Source organism: Lepisma saccharinum, chromosome 5 (genome assembly GCF_977018435.1).
Source record: "Lepisma saccharinum chromosome 5, izLepSacc3.1, whole genome shotgun sequence".
NCBI lineage: Eukaryota > Metazoa > Arthropoda > Insecta > Zygentoma > Lepismatidae > Lepisma > Lepisma saccharinum.
The window spans coordinates 72,868,372-72,894,497 of NC_139233.1; the positions used below are offsets into that span (position 1 = coordinate 72,868,372).

General features: G+C 36.0%; 1 protein-coding gene across 1 annotated transcript in view; it reads left to right on the top strand.

Moving 5' to 3' along the window:
• The window catches only part of LOC145987879 (tubulin monoglycylase TTLL3-like), a 47,094-nt gene extending 26,356 nt beyond the window's left edge, over positions 1 to 20,738 (top strand). The window contains exons 5-11 of the mRNA XM_083122664.1: positions 365 to 565; positions 2,893 to 3,084; positions 4,167 to 4,380; positions 8,569 to 8,659; positions 9,687 to 9,854; positions 10,530 to 10,783; positions 16,659 to 20,738. Of these exons, the coding sequence (XP_082978790.1) occupies positions 365 to 565; positions 2,893 to 3,084; positions 4,167 to 4,380; positions 8,569 to 8,659; positions 9,687 to 9,854; positions 10,530 to 10,783; positions 16,659 to 17,893 (2,355 nt within the window). The 3' untranslated portion in view covers positions 17,894 to 20,738. The remainder of the gene's footprint in view (positions 1 to 364; positions 566 to 2,892; positions 3,085 to 4,166; positions 4,381 to 8,568; positions 8,660 to 9,686; positions 9,855 to 10,529; positions 10,784 to 16,658) is intronic.
• Positions 20,739 to 26,126: the final 5,388 nt, after the last annotated feature.

Genomic DNA, 26,126 nt, shown 5'->3' on the forward strand with positions numbered 1-26,126 from the left:
GAAGATTTCAGTTCTCAGAGAAAAAGTTGAGATTCCCATTTGATTGAAGTTGATTCTCCATAAGGAATACACGAGATTCTGTAAACACTTATTGATCATATTTTTGCAGATCGTATCTCACTTAATAATCAACTTTAAAAAATCGCTTCCACTTATAACATGGGAAAAAATTCATACTCTCTTACACAGTCAGAGTTTTTTAAAGTAGCAGTGCCCATTCCGACGACAATATTGAAATATATTCACAATGGTGTGAAACTGTCACTCTTCCCCTTCACACAGTAATTATAAAATGAATAATTAATTCCTTGCCAGTAATTACAACTATTAGTAACAACAAATTCCTACTTATTATATATTTCAGGTTGGTCTGTGCACTTTCCTCCAGCAGTTGCATTGGTTTTGTGAAGCTAAGGTGTCAGAGACTTTCTTTCCTCGATGCTTCAACGTGGGCCAACCAGATGAATTAACTGCTTTTGTAGAAAACTATCGCCTGACGGCATGCATCAGCCTGCTGAAGTGGTTGGTTGATCATGGGGAGAAAGTTTACTCGGAAGAAGGAAAGGTAGGTATGCATCACATTTGCTTTGATTGTCCTAATTATAATTTCAAGTTTGCCCCTTTTCTTCCTAATTTTGCAGATGCAGTCGCCTCCTCCTAAAGAAAACCTAGGTCTGCTCCTCTGCAGAATATTGGATTTTAGAAAACAGTTATTACATATGAATAATATAAATTATTCCTTCAATGCAACAGCACGTGAATAATAATAATCCTAAAACTATATCAAAATTAAAATATGTTACTTCTTATATAAATAAATGCTAGTTCTACATTACTTTTTGGCAACAAAAAATATATTCACCTGTCAAAAAGTAGGTAAAAAAACTGCTTTCTGTGATTTTTGACAGTGCATTACAGGAATTGATAGATGAATAAAAATATTTGCACTAATATGGAATTAATATTTATTTATCTAGGTGGATTTTAACCATGTTTGTGGTATGAATATATATGTATGGATAATATTTCCATCAATAAATAAAAAAAATCAAATTAATTTCTCTCACACACACAAAATATGAATATATTAACAGTTACAAAAATATGAATTCAAATGTATGAGCTAGGATTACTTACAGAAATTTTGGGGCCCATTTAGAAGTTATATTGCTGCCACCTCCATCACCCTTGGAGCAGCACATCCCATTCACATTCCTTTTATAATTTCACCTGTTAAATGTCGCTGGCTTGTTTTAAAGGTGCCATAATATATTTTTAAAAATAGCATCATAAAAGAGCTGCAGTGTTCCAATCTCTACTGCATGTCCCCAGTGACTCTGGCTTCACCATCTTCTAATAAATGGATACCTGAGGGAAGGTAAAGGTGGCCAGTGTGTGGTGCAAAATGGCCAAGATGGTGAATGGAATGTTGCAATGTAAAGAGGATAGCCTCATGAGATGCTTATAATTAGGGCTCGGAAGTTGAGGAAAAATCCTTTTTTCTTCCTAGTGTCCGAAGACGAGGCCCAACATAATATATGTTCATTTTGGGTCATTGTAGGCCAGAAAAAGGTGGGTTTTATTTGTCCTTTTTCAGAGTTTTTTGGCTTATTGGTCCTTTTTTTAGCCTTTTTTTAGGTCTTAACGGCTTCTTTTTGCAACTTCACCTTCTTTCGACTATGTTTTTACTGCCCATTCTCAATTCGAATCATCATCAGTTCATCACCTCTTAAACATCCTTTCTGTGGTAAAGAAATAAAATAAATATATTTGAACCATCCCTGAAACGAGATAAAAATATTTTTGGACGACTGAAGCAGGTACGGTACAAGGTCCTTTCCGTAACTTCTCTGGAAGGTTGTGCTGTAAGTGGCAACTTTCTCTTGTTTGAAGCTTTCAACATGGTGTATATGACCAGACAGCACGTGCCTGCAAAGATCTCAAGTCAGATAAGGAGGTGCCATGCAGAGGGAGGGGTTGGGGAGGTTAAAACTGAAGTTATTAATTAATTTGGATCACATTGATACATCCTTTTTCAGTTTTTAGGTCCTATTTTTATATTTTTAGGTCTTTTTATAGGTATTTTTGGCAATTTATAATTTCCGAGCCCTACTTATAATGAATACATAAAAAAGTAAGGGTTTGTATAATTCTTTTAACACCGCAGTGGTTTGCAGTGTGCTAACGCCATTTGGTAACACTGTAGACCATTGCTTCCAGTGTACCTTCCTGGAACAGTCTAGGAACTCTGATTGTTCAGCATTTATTTGAAAAAGATCTGTTGTTGACTTGCTATAGAGCTCACATTTCAATGGAGCACAATAGTGATCCGCGTGACCATTGACAGGAATGTTCTTGGACACACAGTTTTTCCATGGATTACAACACTGTATTTTTTTCCACACGAGCACTGCAGTGTTAAAAATGCCTTGAAGTGATCTTTGAAAATCACAGTAATCAACTGTCTGAAAGATTTAGGTAGTGGCGCACGTACGCATGAACACAAACACACACACACAGATAGAGATATAAATAGAGAGAGCGAGAGAGAGAGAGAGAGAGAGAGATTTTGGGTAATGGCATGGTATATTAATTTGAAAAACCATAAAAGTTCTGGGCGTTTGTGAGCATTCCCTCCTCTTCTATTCCTGGCACCTAATGTTATTTGGAAAAATGGATGGAGACTTATTAAAGTTCAATTTTCTCTACAGGGGTCCCAGGTTCAAATCCTGGCCTGGACATGGATGTTTGCGAGTGTCCATTCATCAATTTCATCACATCATCACTCATCCCCATCTTCGCAAATTAGCCAAAAGTGGCACAAAAGCAAAGTAAAATAAAGCAAATCAATCAATCAATTTTCTCCACTCAGTCCTCCTCTATTGTTTGCAGGTTCCATGGAAAGCAGTGGAATTTGCCATGAAGCGAGTAAGTGAATACATCAGGTTCCAGAAACATGAAGACATAGATATGCGAGACACCACACGTGTGTGGGAACACCAATGGAGTCAATTCCTTTTATGGTACACCATGGCTGTGCATGAAGGTGCTGGCATAACTGGAAGCAAATACCTATCTGTCAAGGTGAGCCCAACAAGAAATGCATAAATCTATGGTTACGTTTGATCTAGTCTATATTTGCATATGCTCTTTATATATTACAAATTCTTATTGGCAGTATTAAGTCATTACAATGATAACAAAATTTGTTCCAAGACATTTAATATTTCTCTCAGCATTCTTGAAATACTTATTTTTTACATCCTATGATGCCAGATGTCATGGGTTCAAATCCCATACTGGGTATGGGTATTCTTTGTGAGCGTTCCTGTATCAATTTCATCATATCATCATTCATCTTTGCAATTAGCCAAAAGTGTCAGAAAAGCAACGTAAAATAAACTAAATCAAACAATTAATCAATTAGTTTTTTACATCATGAAAATATATACATGCAAGGGATTTTTGACCTGGTGTAAAATGGAATTGAGAAAAGATCTACAATTTAGAGTGGCAACCAAATCACTGGCTAATGTGCCTCGAGCAGAAATTGAACCCACACACATTAAATTACAAGGGAACAATGTTAGGCATTCAGTAGCTATTGGAGATACCCAGATTACACTAACTAGATTTATATTCATAACAGAACTTTACACAGCACATGAAATTTACTTCTTCATTTTAAAGAACAGTAAAAAATATATGTATGAAATTCTGAAAGCAAATTACACACTATTATAGAATAGAAATAGAATAATGATGTTTTTTGGGAAGTGTCAATTTTCAACCCCTGCTCTCTCCAGAAAATTCTGTCATTCCAAAACAATATTTATTATAGTTATCACTTGAGACTGTAAACCATTTACTAAAATCTATATTTTTTTATTTACTAAAGCACTATAATAAAAATAATAATAATAATAATAATAAAAATAATTTGAATCTTATTTTTTGCAACTGTTAAAGTACACTAGAAAACTAACATCTGTGGCAAGGTCAGAAAAGGAAAATTTATGCACTTTAGAAATAAATCATAAATACTCTATTGATCCTATTAAAAAATATACAAATATTTCAAATTTACTACCAAATCAGTCAAACCCACACCTAGATTATTGTCTTATAACTGCTACATATGATTACTAATTTACTTTATATTTAAGGACACTCTTCAGACAATACGGCTCACAATTGAAAAAGTGAAACAATTTTGGCCACAACTGAATATAGATGGTGTTCTGAACATTTGGATTATGAAGCCTGCAGCAAGGTCAAGGGGCCGTGGAATAAGTCTGGTATCAAGCATTGACAATGTAATGTGCAAGATCAATTCTTCTCTGCAACACACATCAAAATTTGTAGTGCAAAAATATCTAGGTTAGTACTGAAAGACTTTACTCTGCAAGTATGACATACTAAGGTGCATTATTCCATAATATAACAATTTTTTATCACTATTGGTGTTAAATATAAATGAATGAGGTAAAAATGGGCAATATTAGGGCAACACCTTATGGTCTGGCACACCCAGGAGAGGCTTTATAGAAATGAAAGTGAACTGACAGACATTTCCCCAGGCAAAACAGCAGACGAGAAAAAATGAAGCAAAACAAGGGCTGGCTCAGTAGATTAGTTGGTATAGCAATGGTATCGCATGCCAAAGACCCTGGGAGCGAGTTCTAGTCTAGTCTGCATTTTTTCACTGAAATTTCTATGAATTTGAACTACTGATTGAAAAATGTCCAGTACATTGGTATTTGCTTACTCCTAAAATTCATACTACATACCACTAAATAAACTTTAAGTATCACCATATGAAAAGACATGGATCAATCCGAAGGAAGTATTTTGTATTTTACGTGTACAATACTAAATGGGCACTCACAAATTTTAATGTGAAAAGCTAACAAGTCACAACTTTTGAACATACCTACAGCGCAGAAGGAATAACTTGGCAGTGAAGTCATCTCCCACCTTCACCTCTCCTTCCAGAAGCGATGGCTCATTCGCTAGAGCAGACGACAAGGTGACGTGCAAACCAATCGAAATCATTCCGAGAGGGGTGATGCAGGCATGCAAACCCCCACACTGCTACGAGGGACACTATTTATATTTTGAGAATTGGCAACACTGATTGAAGTTAGGCGCGATTTGACGTTTGCACGGAATCGTCTGGCATTATTGACCATAACGTACTTCAAATGTTTTGTCTATAGCTTCATTTGTGTTGTTTATGTTGCCTTGGAGATTGCGCGACAACAATAAAATGAAATTAACTCGTGAACATTTTCGTGCAATGCTTTTTTACGATTTTCGACATGGATTATCAAAACAAGAGTGCATCGATCAACTTACTTCCACATTTGGCGATGAAGCCCCATTCTTTGCCACTGTGAAACGCTGGTATAACGAATTTAATCGTGGCCGCCATTCGCTCACCGACGAGATTCGCGAAGGTCGTCCAAAATCAGTTGTTGTTCAAGAAAACATTGATGCTGTGCAAAACCTAATACTGCAAGATCGTCATGTGACATACTGTGAGATTGAGGCAACCATAGGCATTAGTTCCACCAGCATATATAAAATATTACATGATCATTGAGCTGTGAGAAAGGTATGTTCTCGTTGGATCCCACACAATTTGACAAAAACTCAAAAAGACGCTCGCGTCAATTGGTGCAAACAAATGCTCAATAAATACAATCGTGGTGCTTCAAAAGACGTATATAAGATTGTAACAGGTGACGAATCATGGATATATGCATATGAGCCGGAACGTAAACAGCAGTCGACTGTATGGGTGTTTCAAGATGAACCCAATCCAACAAATGTTGTTCGCGCTCGAAGCACATCGAAACAAGTGGTCGCCTGTTTTTTCGGGAAAACTGGTCATGTGGTAACTGTGCCTTTAGAGGAACGTAGAACGGTCAACTCTGAATGGTACACAACAATTTGTTTGCCAGAGGTCTTCAGTCAAATACGGAAAACAAACAAACGCCGTCGGATCATTCTTCATCAAGCTGTCACACATCTAGTCTAACAACCGACTTTATGAACAGTCAAAAAATCGAATTGATGGGTCATCCACCGTACAGTCTTGATTTGGCACCCAATGACTTCTTCTTGTTCCCGAATGTCAAGAATAAATTGCGTGGACAACGATTTTCATCGGCGGAAAAACAATAAAGCAGGTTTCAATGCCAAATTCCTGTTTTTTCATTGTTAAGCTTAAAATATAAATAGTGACCCTCGTACATTAGTCTAACAAACCTCAGCTATGAGCGAGGAATTGTAGGCTATTTTGTTTCTTTGTTAGGGAGGTTTCTTTTGCTGGTTTTGTCATTGTTGTACAATGAGCAGTGGCATAAAGAAAGGTAAGCCCTTGCACAGCGATGCAAGAGAAATAGTTTTCAATGTGTATAAGTACTTTGATTGCGATGAAAACAAAACCACAGCTGTTCACAGAACGTCCGTGGCGACAGGTGTCAGAGAAAGATCTGTGTGGATAATTTAGAAGGAGAAAGACAAAAGTGTTGCGAGTGCGAGCGGGAAACCTTTTTCAACGGCGGGCAAAAACCGACCGAACGCCCAGCAATGTGTCACAAATCTGGAATCTTTTGATGAAGCAGTCATGCGCCGAACAATCCATGATTTATACACGAAAGGCATTGTTGTCACCGTACATAAACTGATGAAGGAACTGCAAGAAAATATTAATTTTAAGGGTTTGCATTGGTCGTTGCATATAATCATACGAAAATTAGGATTCAGATTTAAAAAGCATAGCGTAAGCAGCAGGAAGCTACTCCTTGAACGAAACAGCATCATTGCATTGTGGGCAGCGATGATTTTTGAGTGAAGTTAAAGAACTATGCAGAGAGCAAACCACCGGTCTTTCATTTACATGGATGAAAGTTCCGTAAACACACACCACACTGTCCCCAAAGTTTGGCTGGATTCCAAAGATTCGGTGGGGGGGGGTGTAAAAGTGCCAACAGGAAAGGGTCCCAGGTTTATTATTGTGCACGCTCGTGGTGAAAGTGGATTTGTGAAGGGGGAGAAGTTAGTGTTCCTTTCAAAAACAACTTGTGGGGACTATCATGGGTAGATGAACACTAACAATTTTATGTTGTGGTTCGAAGAACAGCTTCTTCCCCAATCTGCCCCCAAACTCTGTTATTGTGTGTGATAATGCTCCGTACCACAACAAGTTAGTGAAAAAAATCCCAACATCAAACAGCAGGAAGGATGAAATGAAGTCGTGGCTGTCATCCCACAATATTCTGCATGCAGAAGGTTTGCTGAAAGCCGAATTATATGAAATAATTAAAATAAACAAACATAAAATAAACATCTAGCAGTGCTAACATTAAATTGAAAATTGGTAGTTTGCACCACGATCCTTACTGCTCGTACTCTTACTCGTGCCATTGTTCCTTTCATAGTAGTTGGCAACGCTGACTTAGCAGGGAGTGACATCACTGCCAGGTTATTCCTTCCCGACTGTAATTACAAACATTTTTTTATTTGAGCCACGATTTCCCAATCTGTATCAAAAATCTATTTAAGGGGTCTACTTCATAATAGGGTAATACAGATCAATCCACTGAAGTGTAGACTGACACATCAGTGTTTGCGTTATCGCCAAGCGAGGCACTTGTGCCCGTTTGTCGGCATCGTAGGGTGTCGATGAAGCCAGCGCACAACAGTTTCCGTAATTATTTAAAAACATGTTTTACTTAGCAGACTTATAAAAGGAGGTGTTCAAACTAGTCGCCTTCGATGCGTACACATTTTTTATGCATTTTTATTGAGACACCCACCAACATAAGCTGGCGAGGAGGCTAGAAACTGGTTTTTACAGAGGTCCTGAAAGTAGACACGTAACTGCGAAGTGATAAGGGTCATTGTTTTGTATTGTGTAGCCTGTTTATTAGTCTGGCGACTGTGAAGTGATAGGGTGCTTGTTACGTATTGTATTTTCTAGTGTATTCAACCGCAAAGTGTGTTACAGCTCAGCAAATGTTTTCTACTGCCAGTGTGTATTTATTTATGATTCACATGTGTTAACTCAATCGGCACGTGAAGTTCAAAGGCGAATTGAAATAAGATTCCTGGGTGTAAAAGTTCCATCTTGTAAATAAATAACTCTTTAAACTAGTTACGAAAACTTACATGCTTGATTCATGGACAGTCTACAGTGCCGACATACGGCTGTGAGCGCCTCACTCTCCAATAGCCCAAACACTGACACGGCGGTCTACACTTCAATGGATCGCTTGGTATTACTAAAATAGAAAACAGAATCCACAAAATTTCCCTGTTACTGCTTGAAGATTTATGAAGTGAGTATGCACATGATATTTTGAAACTTAGTAGTGACCCCCTAGTGGACACTGGGAATGAAATTTTATACAGGAAAGGGTGTTAGCAATCCTCTCCACCCCTTTTAGGTCTCTTAATTTAAAGCAACGTTTTAGGAAATATTTTTGGATGTACTACTTGCAGTAGATTTTAGGTTTTATTGACCCATATTAATGCAACCTTTGTTCTTTTTTCTTCCAGAGCGTCCCTTGCTAATTTGCAACACTAAATTTGACATCAGGCAATGGTTTCTTGTTACTGATGTACAACCACTCACAATATGGATGTATAAGTAAGTAAATAAAAAAATAGGTTATTATTGTTCTCATACGGTCCAGAATTACAAATATTGTAATGTTTGTGCATTTTAGTATTTGACAAACAGAATGTATGTATAATAGTAGCCTTAATGGCTTCTTTTAATTGATGAGAACACAATGATCTAATCAAATTTTTCCATACACCAATCATATTTGTTGTAAAGCAACAACAAAGAGATCTGATTTACTCATACTGACATGCCCAGACATTTCTTAAGGGAACTTAGTGGTCAGTGCTAATCTTTTCAAATATCAGACATTTGTTAGTTATTTTTAGGTAGGAATGGGCTGATATGAAATTTTAGCTGATACATAAAGTACCAACATAAAATTTATTGATACTGATAACCGATATTCTACCAAACCGATATAAAATCCCAAACCTGAAAAGCCTGAATGGTTCATTGCCCCTTAATAAATTTGTGCTTCCAGGTAAATGCAATGCAAAAGAGTTGTATATTTAGACATTTACTTTTCAAAAAGCAGAGCATGGAGATTATCTACATATATTTTTTTTTTAAAATGGCAGAATTTTGAAAATTATAAGATATTTATAGATATATTGGATCAGTAAAATAATCGGTAATTTTACTGATATGCCTATATTGACCGATACTGACAGGGTACCGATTAATCTGTTTAATCCCTACTTTTAGGAAAGCTGGAGTGATGGCATGCTGTTAACATAACTTTTCTGCCACTTTTGGCTAATCACGATGATGAGGATGAATGATTAGTTGAAACTGATGCAGGCATCAACAAACACTAGTGCCCAAGCTGGAGCTTGAAATTGGAACCTTTCTGTGGTGAGTTCATGATTCATCAGCTACCTAGGTGGCAGCGTACAACTTGCTTACACTTACAATTCTTTGGCATTTTGATTCAATACTAAAAATTAATATCTTGAATTTCTGACTTTCTGCAATTATATTTTGATTGTTGACCGATTTCAAGGAAAATATCCAAATATTTGGCAATGATGTCTTTCTCTTCTTGCAGGGAGTCCTACTTGAGGTTTTGTTCCCAGAGTTTTAGTCTCTCCAATTATCATGAGTCTGTGCATCTCTGTAACAACAGTGTCCAAAGCAAATACAAAAATGGAGAGAGAGATGATTTTTTACCCGATGAAAACATGTGGGACAGCTATACTTTCCAAGCATATCTCAGGTATCTGTTTATACCTACATTTAACCTAAATGCACGGCCATGAAATTAGGCAGGTGGCAGAAGTTTGCGCTGTTGCCACATCAGAGAACAACCCTGTGTTTAAGAGAATGCAAAATCTCGTTGCAGAGTTGGTATTTGTAATCCATGGGATACAAATTGACAGTATTTGCTCGAAAGGTCCGGAGGTTGGTCAGTCTGACACTCAAAATAGGCAACACAGCCCAGTTGACGCCACACAGTGAATGGGAATCAGTAACTTTTGTCCCATCCTCACTTTGCTTTTCCCATATGCGACACCAGTGCAATTATGCCCAACCATCTATTTTCATGGTTGTGCGTTCAATTACGAGTTGGAACGAAATTAAAAGTAATACTTTATTTTCTATGCAAATACTGTTATTATTATGAACATGCCCGAGTTATTGGCACTATTTCTCATACAAGCCTCGAGCTTGCAGTGAAAAACCTGCCTATTAAACCAGATAACAATGAATGAAAAACTGAATAACAAAAAGGAATTTTATTGTAGTTAAATGATTAGTACATAATTGATTCAAGTTGAAAAAAAAATAAACAGAAAAATTGGTGAAGGTTAAATTGATTTAGAACAAATCACCTAAATGAAGTGAGAATTTATGTGTGCTATTGTAATTATTATTGTATTGTCTCTACTAGGACCATAGATCAGACAGACATGTGGGGAGAACGTATCTATCCTGGCATGAAGAAAGGAATAATAGGTGCTATGCTGGCCTCTCAAGAACACATGGATATAAGAAAGAATTGCTTTGAGCTGTATGGGGCTGATTTCATGATTTCTGAGGATTTTTATCCTTGGCTGATTGAAATTAATTCTTGTCCATGCATGGCTCCTACCACAAGTATCACAGCCAGAATGTGTCCACAGTGCTTGGAGGATGTTATTAAAGGTATGTGTCCATGTGACTAGAATAAAACTAATTCAGAAAAAGATTTGTACTATACTATTTTGTTAAATGTAAAAGTGGTAAAGGTTAAGTTCCCCGTGCCAAGAAGGCACATTTAGGGGATGTGTGGGTAGAGCACCACACATTCATCTTGGCCATTTTTGGAGGTGATGTGATCAGCACCATGCTCCAGCTGCCTTTACCCCACCAGGGTTGCCCCCAGGTACCCATTGATTTGAGGCTGGGTGAGTCTCAGAGCTGCTTTATGCGGGACAAGGGTGCAAAAATTTCCACCTTAGATCACCCACCCCAGGAATTGAACCCGGGTCTCCCACTTGGCAGTCAGACACCCTACCAACTAGACCACTGCGGTTCTCTGAAAAAGTGGAGTATACTATATTTGCTAACTACTTCTATTCAGCACTTGAAGTGAAAGATGTTAGCTGGGGAGGGGGTTTTAAGCCTTGGGGTTCTGGGAGGATGATTCTATGGTTTAACATGTTGTTGACAATGAGACAGCGGTCGGGAATGCTTTGTGAAATTTTTGCTAGCTGGGGAATGCCACCACCTCCTCACTTCCAAGGACTGCTTCTATTGCTGTCCACATGCTATGAGATGTCAAACTCTGTGGCGAAGTGGTTAGCACAGTTTGCTATGATGCTGGGGGTCCAAGCTTTGAATCTCAGCCTGGGCATGATTGTACTTTGTGAGTGCGTCCATCATATTATCACTCATCCTCATCTTCGCAATTAGCCACAAGTGACAGTAAAGCAAAGTAAAATAAATCAAATAAACCTAAACAGGTTGTGAGGTGGCACATTCAATGTAGTTTGCTATGAAACATGAATACTTGGAATTTACATTATCGTTAAGAGGGAGTTTTATTGATTTTTCATCAGTGACAAAAATGTATTCTTGCATATTTTTCAGGTCATAAAATTATGATCATGAATGCATGCAAATTTGACAATGTTTAGGGATTTACTTTACCTTTAGAAGACTTAATATCATGGTGACAACATTACATAATTTGCTCGTTCACTCTTTCTGTTCTAATTTTAATTAATCGTGCACAACTATGATGCAAGTGATGAAAGGAATATATTACATCTTTAAGATTTCCTAGTTGTGGAGGATGAAGACTCAGGTTTACTGAACAGGCAACTTTCAAGAGGTAAGACCACTTTCATATTCAACCCTGGAAGATGATAGTGATGTTAGCTCTAGAAACTTGGAAGTTTATGCACAACTGACATAGATGCTATCCTTGACAGGACCTCTTCATCAATGTGTTACCAGGGTGTCTACAATTTTATAAAAACAAAATTCCCTGATTTTTCCAGGTTTTCCAGACCAAGAACAAAAATTTTCCAGACCAAAGTCTTTAGGGTAATTCACATAATTACACTTTTGCATAAGAAAGATAGTACATTTGAGCACACTTAGAGACTTACAAAATGAAGTTAAAAGTAATAACGAGAAGGAAAACTGAACAGAATTTGACTATTGGATAGGATCATATTCAGGGGTGAGCTTTTAAATACTTGCCACGTATTGACTAATGATAAACAAAGAATTTTTTTTTTAACAAAATCATTAGAACAGTAGCATAAAATTTACATAATTATAATATTAGTAATATGTAGAGCCCGGAAGTTCAGGCATTTATTTTTGTTAAAATAGGCAGGCAAAAAGGCATTTATAATGTGGAAAATAGGCACTAAAAATGAAAAAAAGGCAAAATAACCCGAAAAAGGCACATTTGGAAGTCGCTTACTTTTATCTATAATTTCTGGCAAAATGATAAAATCTAAATTGGGAAGAGCATTTCAATTTTCTCCATCTTGATTGCACATAACTACAAGGTGCTTTTTAATTCTCAATATTCATTGATAGTCGTCTGTCAGAGAGAGTGTTTTTCATAACAGAAAATGATCTTTCTACTTCGACAGAAGTTATTGGAGCATACATAAAACAAGCTAATGTAGCTGGACTCATTTCGGTAACAGCATTTTTACCTTTGAGAATATCACAAATTGTTTTCAATTGTTTCAAGTCCTCATTTGCACTCACTACCCGTTTGCACTTTTCCGCAACAGCTGACCCCTTTTCTCCTGGCACTTCCATCATCTGCTGCATAGATTCCTCGAAGATTTTCATGGATGCTATAATTGTACTGGCAATGCACCATAATGTGCAAAAATAAACTTGAATAGCACAGGAGTTTTTTCACTTCACGAATTGAAGCCGCTTCATTTTCTGGAAGAGCATCCATAACCTCACTGATTTTTTGAAGGTTGTTAGCATAATATATAGCTGCTGATATCCAGGTTCCCCATCTCGTCAAGACTGGTTGCTGAGATAAACTAAGCTCAATCGCAACTTCCTGGAATTTTCGGGTTCGAGAGGGAGATTTCAGAAATATCTTCTTTGTGTTCGAAATCAACCTGTCCACTTCAGCAGTCAATCATGCACAAGAAATGTTAACCGAAAGGCAATATCCTAACTCAGCATGAAATACTTTTTTCTCACACTTTTCTCCTTCAGCAATGTTGAAACATGCGTGAGTTCAATATTATTTAAATAAGGCGAAAATTATTCACATAATAAACAGAAGAAAAATAATGCCAACAACGTTCTTTGGGAGAAAAATAATGTATATACACATCTTTTTTTAAAAAAATGTCAAATTTCATTGAAAAAGGCAAAAAAAAGGCATTATAATTAAAAATAGGCAGTGGGGTCCCAAATAGGCAAAATAGGCAAAATGAAAAGGCTTCCAAAACATTCGAAACAACATAAGAAACGTATATCCGGAAAATTTTTATCAATATATGCAGTAGATAAAAAGAGGCATTTTGCCAAACTTCCGGGCTCTAGTAATATGTATATGTATTAATCCTAATATGTACCAAAAATACAACCCAAGAAAGTGGCAAATGACAATAATCACTTACTGTAGTAGATTTGTATTGAAAATTGTTCAAAACATAACCCCTTTTCGTAGAGTATTTAATACACAATTTCTACTGTATCTACCAATAATATTCAGAATAGCAAATTGCAGTATAGTTTGTCCACATCAAATATAAAATTCTTGCTTACCCTTTTCTTCTTTGTTCAAGAACCTATTTTTAGTGCAATTCCACAAAAAAATATTTTTTCCCCAGAAAAACAGTAAATTTCCATGACATTTCCAGTAAAAGTAAAATTCTCTGACTTTTCCAGAATTTCCAGACTGGCAGACACTCTGGTTACATGTCTCAACCTAGGAAATGCCTGTCATAGTTTATTTTTTGCTGAACCATCTCCAATTTTGTTGGTATAAAAAGCAATATATCCTAAAGTAATAAAATACTCCACATTGTATGAATTAATATTGAAATACACTGTTTACTTCATGGACAATTCATACCACAAATGTCTTGCATACATATAGTACTAACTAAATAATAATGTTCAACATTTGTACATACTTACATAATACAGAGTAATTCAAAATGAATGGTGCAACTATACACAGTTATGACATTACTTTTATGATAGAAAATCAGAAAAGGCCTCAATGTAAAGAAAAACTCTAGAAGTTTTCTTCTCACTAAGTGGGCTTATGCTGCTTTGCCACTGTTCCACCAGGATCGCTAGTGTTGCAAAATGGCTAATGACCAGTAGAAGGTGTATTGTGTGTTGAAGATATCAAGAACTGATTCACTCACAATGGTGCAAAAGACATTTCCACATGCGTTTTGGTAGTAATGCACATGTATCACCCTTCCGAAAGATTTGCCAAAGTTACAACTGTGAATTGTTAGTGTCTTTGAAACCATGGACAATAACTTGCTGTCTCGTGCATCGCATGTACTTGATTATTGTTTGGAAGTTTACCGCATTACACGTGGTTCCCATATTGAATCTTTGTAATGCGAGTCATGTGGGTAAAACTTTCAGTTTTTCTTCTTGTTGATGCCGTCTGATTTTCTATCATAAATAGTAATGTCATAATACTAAAGTTGCACCATTCATTTTGAATTACCCTGCATTAAACCAACTTTCTTCTCCTGTCACACAAAACAATGTCTTTTGTTTTGTGGTGCAAAATACACTGTATTCACCATTTAATATGATAAACATTATTTGCAATTATTGTTTATCACATTCTGTAGTGAATAAAATATATTTTCTATGCTTTTAATTGACAAACATTAGCCAAAGCTCAAAGCTGAGTTTTAAGTCCACTGTGTGCAAAGTTAGGCTAATCAGGACTGAACCTACAGTTTACAGTGGGATCTGAACCATTATATGCCTCCACTGGGCATCAAACCTTGGAGCCCTTATTTACGAGGCTCATCCAGAAAGTAGTACCCTTTGGTAAAAAAAAAAAGAATGAAAGCTATTTTTCTACATAGGCATCCATTGCACAGAGGCACTTATTGTACTGCAGACAAACTTTTGTATACCCTGGTCATACACTTCTGCTGTTGGTCCATTGAGAAATGCAGTTACTCTTTGTTGGAACTCCTCTACCATCATATCACTGTTGTTTCATACATCACTTCATCACCATAAACCTCTGTGATTTGTGAATAAATTTCAGAAGGTGAAGTTTTTCTAGTATGCAGAAACCAAATGACAGGCCTCACTTCACATTTGGCAAGATTCTCAACTATGCACAGAAAGACACACACAACCACTATCGCGATGCAACTTGAATGAAAGCTCACGCATATCTGACTCATACCGGGTAAACTTGGATGCTGCCTGTGTGTCTTTCCACCAATGTACTGGTGGCAGAAAAGTGTATGACAAACTTGTCTCCTGGTATGATAAGTGCTCAATGCCATGGGTGACTACATATGTGTATATAGAAAAATAGCGCAAGGTATGCACTTTCAGAGTAAAAAGATTTCGTTCATTTTGTTATTACCAAATAGGTACTGCTTTCTGAATATGGTGCCTTGAACAAAGTGGCCATAAAGTCTTTCCAACATTACAAAGGTTTATTACAAAGAAACTATCACAGTTACAGCTGCATGGTTTGTGACAAAAGAAAGAAAAACTCATAAAGTTGTTTACCTTTGTTCTGGTACAGGAGGCGCTGGAACTGAAAATGGCGTCAGTGCAGGAGAAAGCTCAGTGTTCTTTATGTCATCACGAGGCTAAGTCACAGATTGCTGTACAGCAAAATTTCCATAAATTTCCTAAAATTTCGCCATTTTCAGTTCCACGATTGCAGTGCCTCCTGTACTAACTCAGCCTCTACTTAGAACAAAGGAAAAACTTTACGAGTTTCTCTTTCTTTTGCCACAAGCCATGCAGCTGTAACTGTGATAGTTTCTTTGTAATAAACCTTTGTAATGTGAATACCGTATATCTCTGAATCCAAGACGACCCCTTATGTTTCAACAAGGAATTACAGAAAAACTATTTTCAAAACTTACAAATGGTTACCTTATTACAAGTAACTGAAGGAGACAATAAAAGTAATAAATGAAAAAAATGTTTGCCACAACGCTCACTAGTGCTATCGCACAACAATGCTCAAAGCGCATGCGAACGTTCAAGGCTAAAGCGGTACGCATGGCAGAGGGTAGAGTTAGAGCTTAATGGAAGCTCTTCGTTCTGTTCAGTAAAGAAAAGAAAAACTCCACATCATATGCCGTGAAAGCAAGATGACACCATACTTCTGGGCATGAAATTGCTGCAAAAAAACTCGTCTTGGATTCAGAAACATACAGTACTTCTTGGCCACCTCATCAGGAGGTCCCTAATATTTCAAAGCAAAATATAGTAAATCAACACATAGTTTAACCATTATGGTTTATTGATGCAACGTGAAAAAATTATTGACCTCAAAATAAACAATTTTCTTTCTTTTCAGTTGTGATAGACAGACGAGACAATGACAGTGCAAAGATAGGCATGTTTGAGCTCATTTACAAGCAGCATACAGTTTCTGCACCTCCATACATGGGAGTGTCTTTCACAATACAGGGAACCAAGTTATCAATGAATGCAAAAAATGGAAAAGTCAAAAAAGGGCCAGAAGACAGTGCTGAAGTTTACGACTTGAAACCCCTCTTTGAGGCACACCAGAAAGGCGAGTCTGGAAAGCAAAATGCTCCTGATACTGTGACAAGCATTAACTTAGATAAGGAAACAAGTCTCTGTGATGCTGACCTGAAGTGGGCTCAATCATCTGACGTGAAAACTTTGCATGAAACTAAAAGGCATTCATCAGAGCCTTCAATAAAACTAGGACACAAAGACGGTTCAAGATCCACCAATGGGAATTCTAAACCACATACTGAGAGAATCCGGTTCAAGTTGCATGCCTCAAGAAAAGGTGCGCCAATATCACATGAAACTAAAGACACCAAAGTGAACCAAGAAGAAACAGATGAAGCAAAAGCTCCAGATGAAAAATCAACTGCATGCGAACAAGCACCAGAAACAGTTTCAGGTGAAAATAATCCTTCTGGTGAAGAACAGCTCTTCCAGAGAAGAGAAAACTGTGCAACTAAATACTGGAAAAATCATCAAGCTTACAAATCATTAGAGTTATTGAAAGAGTGGAGAGAGAAACTACAACAAACACGTGTCAACTGTGAAATTATGTTAACAAATCTGCAACTATTTAAAGAGAATGAAAAGGCAATTGCAAACAATAATAATACTTCCACGGATAAATGTTGTCTTTGGGACCAAAAGAAATCTCACGCCAAAACTACAGAGGAAACAGCATCACACGAAAACCTGCCCGTGCCACCTAAAGAACCACATTCAATCAGACCAAAGAATTCAAATCATAAGAGCCGCAGAAGTAATTCCAGGTTACCTATGACACCTCCTGTTTATGTTCCAGTGATAGATAAAAACCCAAGCTATTCACTATTCAAAGGTCCCTTACCATGTATTAAACAAAAAAACAAACTTAGTTCATATAAGAACTCTGATCTATGTAAGTTTAGAAAACTAAAAGAAATAGATTTTTGCTATGATGCTCTGAAATCTAGTGTAGCTCGTAAGAACAATGTTATGCTACCCGTGAATTCAACCTATTGTCTGAAAATTAATTCAAAAGAATATGTCAATACAGTTTGTGAAAACATGTAATTCAAAGCAGCATTGTAAAAAGGATAACTTGTTTCCTAGTCAGTCAACTTGTATGCTTATTCATAGATATATTTTTTGTACACATTACTTGTTTTCCTTGTTGATAAACATTTATATGATGTTACATTCTTTGTTGTTGTTGAATCAAAAATTCTGGAAATATTTGTCACTGCCTCTCCATATGTGATTCATTCATAACAATTAATACGCTTCTAACTATTGTGATAAATACACTTCACTATATTGTGATTTTTCAAAGGGATTTATTTATAGTAAGCAGTTTCAAGTGTTACTAGGCTCGAGGAATTTATAGACAATTGTGGCACACACACAATTTTTCTGAAAGTATATATTAAAAGTTAGTAAATGAGGGGTAAAACAATACATAGTTACTGGTAACATTGTTAACATTTCTATCTATAACTGTTAATAAAAATTTATCACCAATTACTAAGACTGTTTAATATCGCACATTTAAATTTCTGCACCCAGTGTAAAATTTACTAATTTCATTACTGCACATGATAATATTTAATAAAACTTTCATCCAAAAGAAAAAAACAGAACAATGTTGTAATGTACCTAGAATGTTTGCTTTCATGCACCCAGGTCATTTATCAGTTCTTTCTTGTTTTTAAAACATTAAACTAATACATTATTCATAAAGTACAGGTTAAGTATTGAGTTACTGATTTAGTTACTTGTTCATTTGTCTTGTACCTGTTATGAGGTGAATGCCAATATATCTCAATCTTTTTTTCATTTATCAGACGACTGGAAATTTAATCAGTTCATGTAAACTAGACCAATTCTAATGTAAAAATGTGTGTGCTTATTTAATATTTTTGTTGTTTTATAATTTGGAGTGGTACCAAAAAGTTTCCAGACTGATTCAATAAAAAGTGGCAAAGAAACAAGAGACGTTAGTGGGCACTATCCCACTCAAACTTGGGAGTTCAGTTGGAGATTCCAGATATTCTGCCATTATTGAAATGCATTCTGAAAGTAATTTTTCTTCATGTTGTTCAGTATAATTCTGGTCTCTTTCCAACTCTCCTTAACTGTGCCAAATGTTCATCCTTTCAGCTTCGTCTTCTCTGTTTGTTATTCTAGGAAAGATCGAAAGTCAGAAGTGGCCCAATCAGAATATGATTTCAGAAAGAAAAAAAAATCCTGCATTTTGATGCATCCAGTTCCTGATGATTCACAAATTTGGGCTCTTCTGCCTTTTTTTTCTAAACTGGATAATGGGACAAACAAAATGATACATCCATGCCTTGACCAGGGTTCGAACCTGGTACCTCTGACATTGGAGCATGTTAATCTGACCACTCTTTCACAGAGGTCTACAGCACTAGAGCCTCATGCTGTCCTGTACATCCTTCAGCATATCAATATATTAAACTGCACCGATTGTTTGTCCTCGATGAACTAATTCTTGCAAATGTTCTTCTCTTTAAGTGTAGAGACAACTGACTTTTCCATTGTGAGAATTTCTTCCCAATTCACAGAGGTTTTGCTTAAAGCAGAGCCATAAAATGCCTGCTGAAGCAATTGGTTTTTCTGACATGTCTCCAACACCAACCTTTAGTTTTGACAATTTGATGGAAGTTTATTCTTCAAGTTTCTCTTTTATTTCTGCCAGGAAGATAGTCATGCACTATGTATTAAAAAAAAAATCATGTTCACTTGGTGCACTCACTGACAAGGCTTATTAAAATACATCTTCTTGCACACCCTTGAAATTTGCTCCATTCCTGTGCAATGTTGTCAGTCTGGAAACTATTTGATAACACATTGTGTTTTGATATATGCACAAATCTTCAGCCGTCAAAAGATTCCCTTGTATTTTAGATGTAAACAAATATGACCACAAGGGTTTTTGGTGTTTTATTTATGATGGATATGTTCACTGAAAATAAATGTATCAGTGAGATTCCAACATACTTAGGAACATTCAAATAATATAATCTTATCCTGTACCTTTCCTATGAGAGGAAATGTGATGTGATTGAAACCAGCTGTGTACTAAATTGACTCTTAATAGTATATTAACAAGTGTCATAGTAATGCTTAATTCTATTTTGTTATGTAGCTTCTTAAAACACCATTTATACAAAAAATAACTCGGCAAATTTGTTATTAACAAGTAAAACATTGTGCAAAAATAGTACTAGTAAAAAATAGTTCATACATAATGTGGGATGTGGGAAATTAATGTGTTCAATATAATCAAAAGAAATGAACTAGGGAATTAAAAAAAAACTGACAATATATGTAACATAAAATAAATAATGTTAGTATGTTGTAGATGATTTATTAATTTCACTTTCTTGAATGTTCACATAACCATGTGTTTAATAGTAAGACAAGCATAAGAAAGTACTGACAAGTGGTGGTTAACAATGTAAACATTTCGGCCCTGTTCCCTATGCCTTCTACAGGCATTCTAAGAAGCTTAAAAGATTACAAGAAAACAGCTCAAGTGGTAAAAAGGTTACAGTGGAAATATGGCAGCAAACTAAGGGGTGTTCTATCCTACAAGACCCTGAGTAGAACTTCCATTGTGTGTGTAATACCATTCATCATCTGAGCAATATTGGGCCAGCTTGTCTTGTCCTCATGTGCCTGTAGGGTTTCCTTGTCACCCCCCACCACCTTATCCTTGCAAAAGCTATTGGGTAACCAAAACTTGCTTGTTGGTCAACCTTGTAGGAAATAGAAATCACTCTCATATTTGGAACAATTTTTTTATTAATTCATCCTGTTTCTCCCATCTTGTGACCATTTTTATTTTATATGCTCTGTTCACATATCCATCTTGATCCAGCAACTTTTTGTTCCATTCCTGGGTATAATTTAACAATACAGGGAATTTCTCCAATTTGTTTGAATTTTCGGTTACTTACTAATTTGGGTCTCCTAATCACGAATCTGCACTTAAAATTTGGCGCTCACGTATAAATTTGGCGCTTATTTGGGGGCAGGTGAATCCGGCCAATTTCTAACATGCCCTTAACAGGGAGTCTATAGATATAGGCGGGAAGCCGGAGCGGAGCGGAGGCGGGGCCGCGATAGCGGTTGGGGGCGGTAGGTCGATTACCCCAGGGGCGGAGCCCGGAACCGGCGGGAAATTTGGAAATCGAGGGTGTGGAAATAAGAACTTAATTTCGATTATTTTGCTATTTCCATGTGTGAGCGCCAAATTTTGACTGCAGATTCGTGATTAGGGGGCCAAAATTAGTGAGTATGCCGAATTTCAAACAAAATGGAGAAATTCCCGGTATTGTAAAATCGCTCCCCATTCCTGTTTCTTGTATTAGTTTTACACTAGGGAGTATGGAAAATAGACAAGTTTCAATTTTGGGACCTGCAAGATGTGCACGATGTATTTTGCTTCAAGTTATATGTAAGCAAAAGGAAATGCCTGTTTGTCCTTCATAGAAACATGAGCAGCCTAATAAGCAAAATCTTAGTTTTCGGAAGACACATTTATTAGGCTAAATAATTTGCGTTTGTTGAGTTGAAAAGATTAAAGACCAACTGCTTTTTGACCTAAATAAGAGAGATCCTAGAACTACACTGCTGGACAAAAGAAACGGACACTTGCATTTTTTGTGCTGATAATGTATAAATTCTGATTCGAAGTCTAACTAAATGTTGCAGAAATTATTGGAAATAAGAAAACCTGAATATATTCAACAGAAAACAAATTAAAATTAACGACTTAGTGGCATGCGTAGGATTTTCAAAGGGGAGGGTACTTTTTACTTTTTTAGTAATTGCAATTCAGATGTCAAATATTAAGGTGTCCGTTTTTTTTTTTTTTTTGTCCAGCAGTATAGAATAGTTTGCACATACACACAAAAATAAAGATTGATGGGAAATTGAATATCTTGGATTATGAGATAAACATCAAGGATAATAAAGTTAAAACTGGCATTTTACACAAAGTCAGTTTACAAAAGTGATGAAACTTACATAAGCAATCTGCACAAATATGGAAGACCAAGAAAAATGTATGCAAAACTTAGTAATAAGAGGAGTGTGTCGAGGAGTGACATTTGTATGTAGTCATCACAAGATTTGCCTTCTCAAATTTAAAAATAACTGCAATGCCATAGACCTTACAACAAAAAAAAATAGAAATTATGCTGTCCCATATTATAATTATGAAATCTGATTAATTGCTATTCCTCCTGTAATTAAATATAACACAATGACATACATGAATTACAAAAATAAAACAGTCAAATTAATTTAAAATGTCATACCTTACTTGTACCTAAACTTGAGCCTCCTTGTTTTCGTGGTTAATTTGTGAATGACTGTGTTGTAGAATTAATTTCCTCTTATAGACTCTAAGCATAATTTCTGATGGATAATAGGGAAAAACTAAACATCCTCTCTTCTCCTTGCGTTCATTTTTTAGAAGTATGAATTCTCTCCACAGTAGTAAAATTCTTCTCAACTGATGCTGTTGTAGCTGGTATAGTAATCAATTTAGCCAAAAGGAGAGAACTTCCTGAAAAGCATTGTCTACATTTCCTTCTATCAAAAATGCTACCAATTTAAATTATCCTGGAGTGTTGCAGTTCTATAAAACACAATCATTTCATTTTTAAGGTCTTGTGCTCAAAAACATTTGGATAAACTATTTTCAAGTCAGCAAGCAGATTTTCATGAAAATTTGTTATTTTTGAATATATATGATTTGATTTTTGTGGGATTAAAGAAAAAAACCAGCAATTTCTGCAATAAAGAAAAGCACCCAGATACACAACACACGAGGTTGTCAATAATGTGCAAAGCCTTCTGTACCTCTCATCAGGCAATAAACCATGGCAGCTTTGCATTCCATGTGGCGTGAGTGCAGACATCAAAGTCAACATGCGCTAAACTCAACATTGCACTCAATAGGAAAATTATCAGGAGGTTGAGCTCAGGGAGTAGTACTGGTATCTCATTTTGATTCGGTAAGCTTAGCTATTCCCTTGCGTATTTCTAGCTGTTTCATGTTCACTTGACTAATTTCACACAAATATACAAATATTTTCTCTTGTTTTCTTAGTTCTCTGAAATATTTAAAATGCAATCTTTTTACCATTTTGCTTTATCATCACTGAATTTTGCAATGACTTGATACCTTACCTCTAACACTAATGAGGAAAGCCATCAAAGGAAATCGAGTGGGTTATAGATAAAGGCACGAAAAATGGTACAAAAAGAGGAGAGGCATTTGAATGAAAAAGTAGATGGAGATGTAAAGGAGAAAACAGTGATGGAAGATATTAGAAAGGCATACTTCGAAAATGTTAAAAGATTGTTATGGTCTCAAGGTGGCATAGAAGTCTCAACTGGACTTCAGGAATCCTAAGAATTGGGTTCAGCAAACATGAGAATGAATCACAATTATGACAAAATAGGAGAAAAATTCCAAATACAAGAGTAGATTTTCCAACATTTCCTGTCAAGATCAATGGAAACATGAGAATTTTGTTTACACACAACAGCTTTTGAGAGGAAGAACGAAACCCAATCTTTTGAACTTTTTGGAATGCCTGAAGAAGGGCTAGGAAACAGAGCTTAAAAGTCGTATCATAAACAGAACCACTCAGAAGTACCCTTTTCTCATTATTTATTTCAATTATTGAAAACTTCTCCAGTGATATTATAAAATCGAATCAAATGTAATTCCTTAAAATGCCAACTAACATTAGGAGAATGTAATAGCAAAGGATGATAAATAAATAATCCTACCAAAAACTTACAAACTATTTAATTACTTCCCATGTATTACCTGTTAAAAGCAACTTTTCTAAATTTTGTTCACCAGTATGTTGTTTTTGTTTTCACATGGCCATTCTTACTATTAAAAAACTCAAAGTAAAAACTATTTGTATTTTTTAAATTTTTGCATAGTTTCTCTTCCACTATTGGTTCATTGTGATTATGAGAATGAGTGATGATCAAATAAAATTCAAGACATGTACCACAATGAACACTCATGCCCAAGTCAGGACTCAAACCGGGAACTCGGAGACAAGATTGAAGGTTGTCCACTTATTGCAGACCACCACTGAGCTGGCTAGTAAGTAAAAAATAGTGTCATGTAATGACTAATAATCACTATAGGGTCATTCAATGTCAAATCATTACAAAGAAAGGAACTTTTCAATCCGATCATGAAATTTGGTAGGATGGTAAAGAACATGAAGTAACTAATGTACAGTGGGATCCATGAGTATTATCATGCAAATTGTCCATCACCATGTTCGTGCACTTTATTTGACCTAATAAGAGCTTCAAGAATTAAAAGAAAACTAAAAACAAGCTGTTGACAACTTCTACACCAGCGTACATAAAAATCCATCGCTTAAAAACACAAAGGATGCGAGAGAGAAATTAATGGAAATAGTCATGGACAATTTGCATGGTAATACTCATGGATCCCACTGTACATGTGTAAAATTTTAGCTCTCAATGATACACGGTGTTTGCCAACTATATAAAAAAAAGGTCAAATTTATGCTTACAAGATCAACAAAAAAATCATAACTTTTCTTCTAATTATGGTATAACTTTCATCTTGGTATTGCTTTGAAGCTAATGGAGCATAGTTTTCGTAAAACAAATAGTCTTACATGAATATATTGGAATTATAATTTGAAGGTCACTTGATGTGACCTTTCACCTTGAATTAAAAAAATAAAAAAAGGAACCTTCAATTTTGGTGGGTATAAGGTTTGTTACACAGTTAAATGTAATCTCTGTTTGGTGTAAGTTTCACTTTGTGAACGGGAATAAAAAAAATCTGACAGTAGTATATGCTACATTGAGTGAAACACCCTTCAAGTCTAGTAAAGTAATGTCGTCTGGAGAACTAATTGCAACAGAAATGAAACTAACTGGTTCTACAGTAAAAAAAAATGGTGAATCCGATTTTGAAGAGTTTACCACTCTCTCACCTGTAGGTTCACCTCCATCTTGCAAAAATAGTACCAAAAATTCAACTTGAAAATTGAAAAAAATTAACTTCTCAAAAACAGTGTACACTAAAAAAATGAAGATAACCAAAATAAAATAAAAAATAATTTGATAAATTATGGTTTCTGTTTGATAAGAGCTACAGTAAATCTTATTTGAATTAGAAAGCTCCAATTATTTACTTTAATTTTTAGAATTAGCGTAAAAGTTTATTTCTGACACAAATAACAGCAAATGTATAAAACTTTGTAATTTTAGTTTTAAAGACACTGGCCCAAAATGTAGCTCACAATTTCCTCCAGATAATTGTTTTTGTTTCGTGCTCATAGATTCAGGGTCTTTAATGAAATTCCTAGAATATCTACATTGAAAGAGAACAGGATACTGCTGCTCTTTGGGTTGTAAAACATTAGGATGCTCAATATCTTCAAAAGCCAAGGGTATTGAGAAGTGGATTTTGCATCTGGGATTAATTACGGGTGTGCTCTCCTTTTTAAGTGCACTTGCATCGTTCTTTGGATCCCCAGGCGGCATCAAAGTGCGCTGTTTTCCTTTGGAAACCAGATCCTCCCACCCTCTATAGATCATTGCAATCCTGCGACGCGTGCAGGGTGAGCATGCTGTCAACAGGCTGGACGTTGCCAAGTCACTTCCTTCCCCAAGGCCTTCTCTTCGCTGCCTTTCACATTCAAAACTCAGCAACAAGAGAGCAGTGTGAGGTGCGTATGCGAGTTTGTATTCTTCGATTGACAAAGTGTATTTTTTTTTTCCTAGTTTATTGTTATATCTTAGAAATATTACGGGAAAACAGAGTTTGTATCGACATGTGGCGACCGTGGGACACATCCGAAGTTCCAGATCATTCAACGAACCAAGATAATCCTCAACCAAGCACTTCCGGAGCACCGAACAGAAAAGTATCCAAAACCAAAATGTTGAACGAACAAAGTCAGTTATTTGTTCGTAATATGCACGAATATGTCGAAAAGAAAAAGGTAGGAAAAGGAGCCATTGCAGAGACAGCCAAAATATTAAAGTTAGACAGAAAAACCGTGCGAAATGTGATTCGGAGAGGTCCAGTCACGCCAAAGAAGCCTGGAAATAAGAGAAGAAAATTTAACAAAGTGGACTAGTTTACTTGCGATTTTATTACACGCGTCACCAACAGTGAGTGAACTATTGAAACTTTTAAAAAGTGTGTCGGACTTCCCTTATGAAGAAACAACGCTTCGAGAACTAATAAAAA